At 43.9% G+C, this 12184-nt stretch overlaps 1 protein-coding gene across 1 annotated transcript in view; it reads left to right on the forward strand.

Moving 5' to 3' along the window:
• The window catches only part of Mall (mal, T cell differentiation protein like), a 27478-nt gene extending 15680 nt beyond the window's left edge, over window positions 1-11798 (forward strand). The window contains exons 2-4 of the mRNA XM_042695495.1: window positions 5722-5889; window positions 8169-8291; window positions 10312-11798. Of these exons, the coding sequence (XP_042551429.1) occupies window positions 5722-5889; window positions 8169-8291; window positions 10312-10374 (354 nt within the window). The 3' untranslated portion in view covers window positions 10375-11798. The remainder of the gene's footprint in view (window positions 1-5721; window positions 5890-8168; window positions 8292-10311) is intronic.
• The last annotated feature ends 386 nt before the right edge of the window (window positions 11799-12184 follow it).

Below are 12184 nucleotides of genomic sequence, written 5' to 3' on the forward strand. Positions count from 1 at the left end.
AGGAAAGTGCAGTTGTATGACAAACTAAATGCAGCAGTATGAGTGAGTGTGTTTTGTGAACTGTAAAGTGCTAGTCAATGTAGGGTGGTACTGATGTAATTATATACTGATGTAATTATTCAAAAGAATGCACTTTATTTTTTGACAGTATTAGAGTTTGAACTCAGGGCCTTGATAAGCAATGCTCTATCAATGAAGCCATGTCCCCAGCTCTTTCTTTCCTATAGTTATTGTTCAGATAGAGGGTTTGTTTGTTTGCTTGCTTGTTTTGGTGCCAGTACTTAGGATTTGAACTTAGGACCTTGGCACTGTCCCTGTGATCTTTTGCTCAAGGTTACCACTCTACCACTTGAGCCACAGCTCCATTTCTGACTTTTATTGGGTGGATAATTGGAGATAAGAGTCTCGTGGACTTTTCTTCCCAGGCTGGCTTCCAACCATAATCTTCAGATCTCAGCCTCTTGAGTACTAGGATTAAACCAGCACCAGATAGAGTTTTATATTTTTCCCCTGTGGCTAACCTTAAACTTCAATCCTCCTGCCTATGCGTTCTCCTATTACAGGATTACAAGATAGATTATAGGTCCATCACACTCACCTTATTTGAGATGGGGCAAAGGATCTCACTTGTTCTTTTTACCCAGGCTGACACTCAACCATGATCCTCCTGATGATCTCTGCCTCTTGGCTTAGCTGAGATTACAGGTATGATCTACATCATACCTGACCCCAAAGAATGTACTTTAACACCCTTCACCCTCATGCCTACTTTGTTCTAGAACCTGTGCTGGGCACCAGGCACACATTCGTAAATGACACAGAACACTCTCTGCTCTCCCAGGTCTAATGTGAGTCTAAGTTTTCACAAGTCCTGGTGCAGTCACTAGTTGTCTAAGTCCTAACTGGCATTTCCACTAACAACTAGCATTGCTTGTGTGTTGTCCAGGTAACATATTTTTGTGCACTTTCCAAAGCTTGGAGGGGAAAGACACTTAGTGAGTTGCTTAATGCAGAGCTCTGGTACCTCTCTGCAATATCAGCATCAGCAGCCCCTGTCACCAGTATCAACATACAAAACCCAGTTTGGAAGGAGCCGGAAGAGAGTTCCACCCTTCAATATACCTCCTAGGACAAGTCAGCTTCACTCACCCACTTACTCACTTGCTCACTCACTCACAGGAAGTCTCAGGACCAACCTGGAACTCCCCAAATTCCTTCAAGAGTGATGGTTAAGGCCTGGAGGGATTTGTTCCTAGAACCAGTGATTAAGAGGTAGCCAGAATTTTGGAAGTGTTTCTCAGCCCCATTAGTTTTGTGCCTGTATTCTTTGCCTCGTGGGCAACTTCTTGTCCTAGATAGGTTCTCATTTCCTCTCTTGCATTTTCTGCTTAACAGTGTTCTCCACAAACACAAAAGTGCATTTCCACAACAGTGGAAGTCTTATAAGAGATAAGGTGACTTATCTATGTATTGGTTAGTTGTGAACTAAGAATTGCTAGTCCCCAACAGCTGGAGATAGCTTTCAAAAAGCAGAAGTGAATATCAAGTATCATTTCACTGAGCTTGATAGAAGTGAGTGGAATATTTGGTCCAGATTTTCTCTAATACTGTCATTCAGAACTGAACTATCCCCACAGACAAAAAGTCCAAGTTAAAATTCATTAAATGGATAAAAAAAATGAAGCTGAATGTGAATTAGCAGAGCCACAAAGTACAGAATCAAGCTACCAAGACCAAGGCAATGAAATTTTCAGATACCGAATCCAAAATTAGTATCAAGCAGAAACAGTGAAAAGACATCTGTAGCTCAATAAATTTATCATTATTGCATAAACTGCAGAGCACCAAAGACAGGAAGTTCTAAAAGCAATAGATACCAATGTCAGATTTTTACAGCTCAGCAATAGTTCAACTGACAGCTGACCTCTCAATACCAACATGGAAGTCAGAAGACAATGGAATAATATGAGGAAAATGTATAACTCAGTGGGAATCTATCTTGAAGTGCTAGAGAAAGTAATTTGTCAGGAAAAAATTTTTGTGAAAATACTGTACAGAGGGGTTACAATTACATGGGCAAGATAATGAGTACATTTCTTATCAAGCATTGTAGCCTCCTCCTTTGTTTCCCTTTCCCATCCCTTCCCATCCTCCCCCTGCCCCACCACCCAATCCTCCTCCCCCCTCCCCCCCACCAAAGTTGTAAAGTTCGTTTTCAACATGACTTGTACATCTCATTGTTGCAATGGGTCCACCTGTATCCCTATTTAAACGATTTGTTTTTTCCTTTCCCCTCCACAAATTATACCAACATCAAATACAGTGAAAGCAGGGTTATACTGTGGGGGAGGGACATACAAAGCAACAAAGAAATAATCTTATAATTGTGTTAGAAACAATCACATGAAAGAAAAAAAAACATTTGAATACATATCTTAGGGTTCACTTCCCTAACATCAACTTATCTGACCTTTTCTGCTTGATGTCAGGAAAAAAATTAAGGACACTTTTCCAACCAATCAAACTGCCTGTCATCAATTGGCATTCACTAAATAGGCAACTAAAGAAAGATATTACTGAAAGGAAAGCCTGAGGCACACGAATATCTTTGTGACTTAAGACTGGGAGGAATCTCTTTCTGTTTACTGGAGCTCATTTTGATACATATTATTTTATATGATCAGAGGTACATAGGCATCACACTTTTGTGTTCCTCTCCTAAGAAGAAAGAATTTCTTAAACTTTAAAATAATGGGGGAAAACACTGACCTATTTGACTATATTCCTAAGAAGAAAGAATTTCTTAAACTTTAAAATAATGAGGGAAAACACTGACCTATTTGACTACATTAATAAGGACTTGGTTTATTAAAAGCCACCATAAAATATGTGAGACAGATGCTAGCAGAATATTTTTGCAAAATGTGTAATAGCCAATGATATCCACACTGTCAGAAAGAATTCTATAACCCAATAAGAAAAAGAAAAACCTATAAAAATGTATAACCAATAGAAATAGCTAAAATTTTACAGAGGAGGAAATATAAATGGTTAGCAAATATACCAAAAAAGCTACATCTCATTAGCAATCCTTAAAGTTAAAACCTAATTAGACATTAAAAACTCCAAGAAATCTATCCAACTAAAACAAAAGTTCCCCCTAGAACAAATAAGTTTAACAAACTTCAGGATACAATGTCAACATATTAAAAATAAACTTAGGTTTATCTATTATCAATGAGCAATTACGAGATTAAGTTTTTTAAACAGCAGTACCATTTAAAATAAAATACATAGACAAAAAATATAACAAAATGTATATACCTATCATATGCCAAAAAATTACAAAACATTGATAATAGACATGAAAGACTATCTTTGACATACCATGAGAGACATACTATGTTCATAGTCTGGAAGATTCATTGTAAAATGTCATTACTGACCTAAAGATTAAACACAATAAAAAAAATCCCAATCGATAGTGTACGGAAATTGATTCTAAAATTTCTGAAGAAAGTCAACAAAACCAGGGATAGTTATCAGTAAGGGGAACTACCTCTGTAGAAATGTGTGGCACATGCACTGACAACTCTATCTATCTATCTATCTATCTATCTATCTATCTGATTGTGGAGCTTGAACCCAGGGCCTGCTCCATCTCCTTGAGCTTTTTTGCTCAAGGCTAGAGCGCTACCCCTTTGAGCCACAGCTCCACTTCTGGTTTTTGATTAGTTAATTGGAAAAGGAGAGTCTCATGGAGTTTCTTGCCTATGCTGGCTTCAAACCATGAGGCTTCTCAGTCTCCTGAGTAGCTAGGATTATAGGTATGAGCCACCAGCACTCAGTGACAACTCTTGTTTACTCTAGTTTTATAGAAATGTTTAAAATCTCCAAGTCACGAACATGGGAGTCATCCTTGAGTCCTCCCAGCATTATCAAAACTTTCCAGTCATCTTACAATTGACAGGCTCTACTTTTTTCAATAACTTTTCTGGCAATACTGAGATCTGAACTCAGGGGCCTCACACTTTGTATTTTGCTTACTCAGCTGTACTCTGAGCAATGCCTCAGGCCCAGATTCTTATTGGTCATTTTGTAGATGGAGTGAGGACTTTTCTGTAATGGCTACATTGAACTGTAATCCTTTAGGTTTTAGGTTCCCGAGTAGCTAGGATTATAGGTAGAAGCTCTCAGCACCTGGCTCAAAATTATTCTATTGCTATATAACAGATGAATGAAATAGAGTACTATCATTATCCTCAGTTGCTTTTGTTACCTCAGGGTCAATCCTGCATGTCTCTCCCCCAGATGAGTCATTCTAAACAGGGTTGGGCAAGGTGGGTTCTGAAGGAATTTGGGAGAGGAAAACAAATTCAGATTCTGTACCTTTCAATATAAGGAGGTTGGGGGACAGGTCCAGGCCTGGAGAGAGCCAAGGGAGGTGCCTAGAGTGAAGTTTATGAGACATTCTCAGTCATAAAAGTGTTGAGTTAGCCCCTGCAAAGGGACTTCCAAGAAAAGATAGCTTGTAAGCAGCTGCACCTGTGGGGTTGAGGGCCACAAAAAGACCAAGTGTCCAGGAATTGAACTAAACAAGTAAACTAACTAGGAGATGGTAGGTCTGTTTTAAAGAGTCAATCTGGCTGGGTGTTGGTGTCTCATGCCTGCAACCCTAGCTACTCAAGAGGCTGAGATCTAAGGATCGTGATTCAAAGCAGCCTGGGCAGGAAAGTCTGTGAGGGTCTTATCTCCAATGAACCACCAAAAATCTGGAAGTGGAGCTGTGACTTAAATGGTAGAATGTTTACCTTGAGCACAAAAGCTCAGGGACAGTGCCCAGGCACTGAATTCAAGCCTGCCTCAGACTGGCACAAAAAAATAAAATATAAAAAAGAGAGTCAATCAGAACTCATTCTGGCTGGGGGCAATGGGTACACTGTGGCCAGAGCAATGGATTTTTCCAGAAGTTTCCCCAGTTGGGGTACTTTTCATGTTTTAAATTTAACCACTAATTCAGAATCCTCTTCCTCCTCCTCTACCTCCTCTCTTCCCCCCACCCCCCCAACTCTTCCTCCTCCTATTCTTCTCCTTCGTCTTCATCTTTGTCTTCTTGGTCGTCATCGTCGTCGTCATCCTTGTCTCTTCCTCCTGCTCTTCCTTATCCTCCTGTTCTTCCTCCTCCTCTATAATATCAGCCCTGCTTAGGCTAAGAAGATACAGCCAAACTTGGCTGAAAGCCCCTCCCATTAGCACATCTGTGTCAGCCCCTTGAATTTCCCATCAAGATCCCACTTGACTGTGATTCAAAGTCAACCACTCAAAGTCAACATTGCTCCTTTCCCAACTTCAGCTGAATTTTTGGGTTTTTGTGTGTGTATGTGTGTGTTTTTGGTCGGTCATGGGGCTTGAACTCTGGGCCTGAGCGCTGTCCCTGCACTCTTCAGCATAAGGCAAGTGCTCTACCCCTTGAGCCACAGCACCACTTCCAGTTTTTAGTGGTTTATTGGAGATAAGAGTCTCACGGACTTTCCTGCCTGGCTGGCTTTGAATCTCGATCCTCAGATCTCAGCCTCCTGAGCAAGGATTACAGGCATGAGCCACTGGCGCCCGTCTCAGCTGAATTTTTAACCAGAAGCAAAGGAGAAAAGAGATGCCCACAAAGGTAAATGTACTGTACACAAGTAAATGAAGGCCTCATTTTCTGCTGTTCTGTTTCAGGTGTTCGGGTTCTGGGTATGGATCCTGGTGGCTGCCACTCAGGTAGCAAACCCACTGCTACAAGGCTGGGTGATGTATGTGTCACTCACCTCTTTCCTCATCTCCTTGATGTTCCTCTTGTCATACTTGTTTGGATTTTACAAAAGATTTGAGTCCTGGAGAGTCCTGGTAAGAACCATACAGGCTGGGAATGTGGCTTAGTGGTAGAGTGCTTGCCTAGCGTACATGGAACCCTAGGTTCGATTCCTTCATACCACATACACAGAAAAAGCCAGAAGTGGTGCTGTGGCTCAAGTGATAGAGTGCTAGCCTTGAGCAAAAGAAGCTCAGGGACAGTGCCCAGGCCCTGAGTTCAAGTCCCAGGACTGGGGGGGCGGGGGGAGTAATAACAAAGCAGAGGAGTGGCTTCCCCCAGATGCTGGGTATTGAGGGGACAATGGGCCCTCACTGGTGGGGAGGAAGAACAGGAGCCCAGGGACTCACCCAGGCTAGACCCTATGCAGCCAAGGCTTTTGATTTTTACTATGACGATTATGAAAATATTTCTCTGCAAGAGCAATTCTTCCCTATACGCTTTTCTATTGTCTTCCCTGTTAGGAATATACAAACCTTCTTGTTCTTCCCTATACTCTTTTCTACTGTCTTCCCTGTTAGGAATTTACAAACCTTCTTGAAACGAAGAAAATTCTGAAGTTGCTGTAGAGACGCACACCTGTGTGCTTCTAGATACAAGGGAGACGGAGGCAGGAGGGTTGCTTGGGCTCAGGAGTTCTGGGCCAGCTTGGACCACAAAGCAAGAGTCTTCTTTCTTACTCAAAAATAAGAAAACAAACAAAAAACCCAAAAGGAATATTCTACTGTTCTTCTGAAATTTTATTCGTAGCAAAGTAAATCATTGGAGCAACGTTAGTAGAAAAAAAATAATCCCATCAATGGGAAGTTTTGCCACAGTCACTCTGATAAGTTCATTTTTTTCCAAAAACCATTATTTTATTGCAAAGATGCTGTACAGAGGGGTTACAGTACATGAGTAAGGTGATGAGTACAATTCTTGTTGAACATTGTTACCCCCTCCTTTGTTTTTCTTCTACTATCCCTTCCCTCCCCCACCTTCCACACTCCTCCCCCTCCCAAAGTTGTAAAGATGGTTTCCAACACAGTGTCTCATATCATTGTTGCAATGGGTCATCCTGTGTCCTTGTTTCATGATAAGCTCATTTTTCTACACACCACATAAATCTTATGCAATGAAATGCAAATTACATGGAACAAATTTGCTTTTATTTAAGATAACACCATGAATTTTTTCAGGTCATCACATCATCTTGTTAAGCATATCAAAGTGTTTTATGCTGCTAGGCACTCATGGCTCACACCTGTAATCCTAGCTACTCAGGATCTGAGGATCACAGTTCAAAGCCGTATCTCCAATTAACCACCAAAACCAAAAGGAAAAAAAAACTGGAAATGGAGTTATGGTTCATCCTTGAAGTTAAAAGCTAAGAGACAACACCTAGACTCTGAGTTCAAGCCCCACAACACACACACACACACACACACAGAATTCAAGTTTGGAAGTGGATGAGCCTCACATCCCATCTCATCTATACATTGAAACTAATAATGGCACCATTATGAAGTCAGCTCTTGAAAATTAAATAAGATGTGTGTATTGTAAGGATAGTGCACAGCACAGAGTAGGACTTCATAAAACTAATGGTTAAAAGCCTAGGCTTAGAGCACTGGTGGCTCACACCTGTAATCCTAGCTACTAAGGAGGCTGAGTAGCCTGATGGTTCAAAGCCAGCACCAGCAGACAAATCCAATAGACTCTTACATCCAGTTAACCAACAAAAAGCCAGGAGTGTGTCACCCTTGAGTGTCACCTCTGAGTGAAAAAGCCAAGCAAGAGTACAAGTCTCTGAGTTCACGCTTCAGTACTGGCACTGGTGTGTGTGTGTGTGTGTGTGCGCACGCGCACGTACACACACACACACACACACACACACACACACACAAAGATCATAAGATTTGAGCTCATGACCTGGGTGCAACTTCTACCTTGCCCATTTAGTCACTGGCTGTAACCTCGAGCTTTATTTCCTCAAATTAAGACTAGTAATAAATGCAACTGTAACAGTTGACATAAAAAAAAAGGCTTGACACAAAGCTTGGCATGGAATAAACCCTCAGTATCTGGGGCCATATCTCATATGGTAGACTGCCTACCTAGCAAATCCCCACTACCTCCTCCAACGAAAATGTTCAAATAGCAATCAGCAAATGTTAATTTGTATTGATATTATTGCTATTTATTAATCCACTATATTGCTGCTACATAAATATTTCATTCTAAACACTGGGAAAGAAGAGCAGAAGCTGGATTTGGAGGTTGCTTCTTTTCCCATTCTTGGAGTAATGGTGGCTGTTCTGCTCTCGGTCCCCAGGACAGCCTCTACCACGGGACCACGGGCATCCTGTACATGAGTGCTGCTGTCCTGCAAGTACACGCCACAATCGTTTCTGAATACAAGGACCTGAAAAACTACTACATCAACACAGCGGCCTCGGTGAGTGAGCAGGGACAGCCACAGTTGTAGCTAGAAGACATTTCTTACATGAGGTTTCATTCTGCCCAGTGCAATGCACACTGCCCTGAGTCCTCAAGCTGCAAGGGTGTGGAGGAGGGGGCCTGTGTGTGTGTGTGTGTGTGTGTGTGTGTGTGTGTGTGTGTGTGTGTAAATGCATGTGTCCAAAGTCAAGCCTATCTCTTGCCTCCTGTTTATCCAAACTAGCCTGGTTCTCTCTTACATTCAGTATTCAGAATTACTTTTTTTCTTCAAAACACAAATTGGAGTACACCTCCCTCCCACAGAGAGTCCTTCAATGGCTTCCACTGCTCTGAAAGAGACTCAACTGTTCTGTTTCTTTTATTTCAGTGACAGACATTCATGGGGGTGACGGTGTTAGCTGACAGAAGCAAAAGCAAGGTCCCACTAAACGATGAGAAGAACAGGATTCTAGGGCTTTGGCCCACGGAGGCCCTTCTGGGCCCTGGCACTTTCTCCTGCTGTGGAATGGCGCCCTCTGGTGACAACAAGCACACAGGAGCAGAGGGCGCCTCAGCAGGCCCTGACCTTCATTAGCCCTTGAAGAAAACTTCCCAGGCAGGACTCTGAATACATAGACTTGCTCATTCATGCTCAGCTTTAGCTGGGATGCCTGCATCTCAGGATCAGAGTAGCCTCATGCTTGTTCTGCTCTTCCTCAAGTGATGTCTCATAACCAAGGCCTTTCTAGATGGCCTACCTCAGCATTCCCATTACCCTCCATCTGCTGACCTTGCCTGTATTCTGCCTCCTGTTGTTAAAATGCAAGCTCTGTGAGGCAGGATTTTTTTTCCTTTCCTTTTTTGAGACAAAGTCCCACTATGTAGTCCGAGCTGGTTTACATAGTGCCTCAGCCTCCCCAGTGCTAAGATTCCAGGCATGTACCACCATAGCTGGCAGAAAGGCAGAAAGTTTTAAATCTCTTCCCACTGTTAAAGCAATAGTTCTTGGTGGTTTGGGGATTTTTTGTTTGCTTTTGTTCTACTGGTACTGGTTTTTTTTTTTGGGGGGGGGGGTCCGGTCGTGGGGCTTGAACTCTGGACCTGGGCGCTGTCCCTCAGCTCTTCAGCTCAAGGCTAGCGCTCTACCACTTGAGCCACAGCCCCACTTCCGGCTTTTTTCTTTTTGCTTATGTGGTGCTGAGGAATCGAACTCAGGGCCTCAGGCATGCAAGGCAAGCACTCTACCACTGAGCCACCTTCCCAGCCCCTGGTACTGGGTTTTAACTCAGTGCCTTGTATTTGCTAGATAGGCACTCTACCACTCTAGCCGTGTCCCAGCCTTCTGTACTTTAGGCTACTTTTCACACTAGATCTCTCACTTTTGCCTAGTTCAGACTCAGACCTGAACTCCTCCTCTCTATGCTTCTTCTGTAGCACAGATTACAGATGTGAATTACCTATCTTAAGTTTATTTGTTGATATGGAGTCCCACTAACTTTTGCCCCAGCTGTCCTCAATTTTCAGTTCTTCTGCTCTCCACCTTCTGAGTAGCTGGAATTATAGGAGTGAACCAAAATACATGGTGCAATAATTATTCTTAAAGTATAGCAGGTGCTTAAAAAATACTGTATGGATGGATGGATGGATGGATGGATGGATGGATGGAGAATGTGAATGCCAGCCAGGGTGGAAGACATGTCACAGGTGATGACCTCTGCCCTTAGAGGAGAGAAGAGCCATTGTGTGGCTTGGCCATGGTATGAGGTATGGTGGGAGGAGCAGAGGGATTGCAGGCTTATGGCATGGTAGTTGGATAAGATGAGAATCCTGGGGCCTGCTGAGCTTGGAGGCTTGAGAAGGATGTGGACTGAGAATGCAGGGGATAAGCATTTCCAGGAGAGTACAGTAGCTGACCAATTATCTGCCTAGGCAGAGGACACAGAGGCAGGGTCAGGCCAGACAGACTCCTATAGGCTGGGGCCACTTGGGTAGAACAGACACTGGCATTAACCCTCCCTGACACTATCATCTTCTTCCAGTTCTTTGCATTCATCACTACCCTGCTCTACATTCTCCACGCCTTCAGCATCTACTACCACTGAAGCCTGGGTGGCGCCAGTGAGAAAGCCCTGGTCATCCCCTCCCCCAACGCAGGTTTTATCAGGAGCCATCTGCATGACCGACAGACCTCCACTGGAACACGGGCGCCACAGACCATCTTTCTGGACTATTCAATGAGATCTGCTTTGACAACTTCCTTCAGTGAACACAAGAATCCTGTCTTCTTTTATTTCCTGGGAAAGTGTGTGTCTCTCAGACTTTTCTGACCATGAGCCTAGCGCTTCTAGAAGTCTAACCTCCAAACCACAGTAGAGAATCCCAGCTTAGCTGTTGCTGCACCTGTCCAGGGATTTCGCCCCAGCACTGGGGCTCTCTGGCGTAGGGTGAGGGGACAGTTGGGTCTTTTCTTCTATTTTTTTCATTTTGATAAATATTATTTTATACATGATCAGAGGCACATAGATATTGCGCCTTTGTGTGCTTCCTCTAAAGGGTCTTATTTTCTTATAGTTGAAAGGCACCATGGAGGACTTTGTATCTAATGTTTTGAGCCCTCCTAACCCTCGCATTAGTATCCAAGGGAAATCTACATAAGCCAACTTTGCTATGGGTTTTGCAAGATGATTATTCAATAAGCCATGAGGGAGATGAGACGGGATTGGGAGGGAGGAGCGTAGCCTGTAGCTGCTGCTATGCGAAAACCATAGCTGCAGTGCACCTGCACCAGGTGTCCAAGACCCACCTCCTAAGGGCTAAATACTAGACCCTGCCTTGACCCGCCCCCACCCCCCCAGAGAAGAGACCCCAGTGCAAAAGGCAAGGTTCCTCTTCTGTGGCCCCTGCCAGGGCCATGTGGGAAGAATAAGCTGCCCCATTATCTCAGGGGCAACAAAGAGCTCCTTCCCTGGGACCATGTTTTTCTGCATGCATCCTGGGGACTCCTTGGGTGAGGCCAAAGATCAACAGGGCTCCTCAGGATCTGACAAGGAAATGCTTTTGCATTTGGAGGCCATTCTGCAAGAAAGCACGGCCTTGTGCACACAGAAAAGCCAAATCAAGGTGCTTAGTTTCAAAGGAAATGTCCTTCCACGGCCAGCTGCACGCTCTGGCCTCCCTCCTCCACCTGGGTCCCCAGGCCCAGCAGGCAGGGATCCAGCCCTGCGACACCCGCGCCTGCTCTTGCTTTGAAATAAATTATTGTGTGAAAGGGACTGGTCTTCCTGATTCTAGGTTTACTGTTCTCTATCATCTTTTCTCCACTCCTGGGCAAGGGTGGGGGGCATGTGAGAAGTTGGACATCCTTCAGGAGTTACCTAGGAGAAGACTCCATTACTTCACCATTGTTTACTAGTCCGTTTCTTATTGCCCTGATGTCATAACAAGCCACCGTTTAGCTCTCCTTTTGTTGTCTGGCAGCTGTCTATGATGGTCACTGCTCAACATTTACTGAGTGGCCACATGCAAATAAAAGTCTTTTGTACCACAGAGACTGCCTAATCGGTTGCTTTCATACTGTTGGCATCGCACGTCACGCTAGGTGCAGGCATCGGTGTTACCAGCACCACCCTTAGAAGGATTTTTAGCCCTGAAGCCTGAGTTCCATGTGGGCAGGAATACAAACCTTGCTTCTAAGGTGGCAGCCAGGAGAAGCTGTGTGCCTTTGGTGCTGGCTTTGTAGTGTTAGTATTTGGGGGCAGATTCCAAAAATCAAACTCACAACTAATGTTGCCAAGGCTGGGAGAGGAAGAGGGGTGGCTGAGCGCTTGCACGGGTCTCAGCCTCTCATGCTGCTCCCTCCACCTCCTAGGCCCTGAGAATCACCAGCCCCCATCCACTGCACAAGCCCCTCAC

Source organism: Dipodomys spectabilis, unplaced genomic scaffold, assembly GCF_019054845.1.
Source record: "Dipodomys spectabilis isolate Male_0828 unplaced genomic scaffold, ASM1905484v1 ptg000187l, whole genome shotgun sequence".
In the NCBI taxonomy this organism is placed as follows: Eukaryota; Metazoa; Chordata; class Mammalia; order Rodentia; family Heteromyidae; genus Dipodomys; species Dipodomys spectabilis.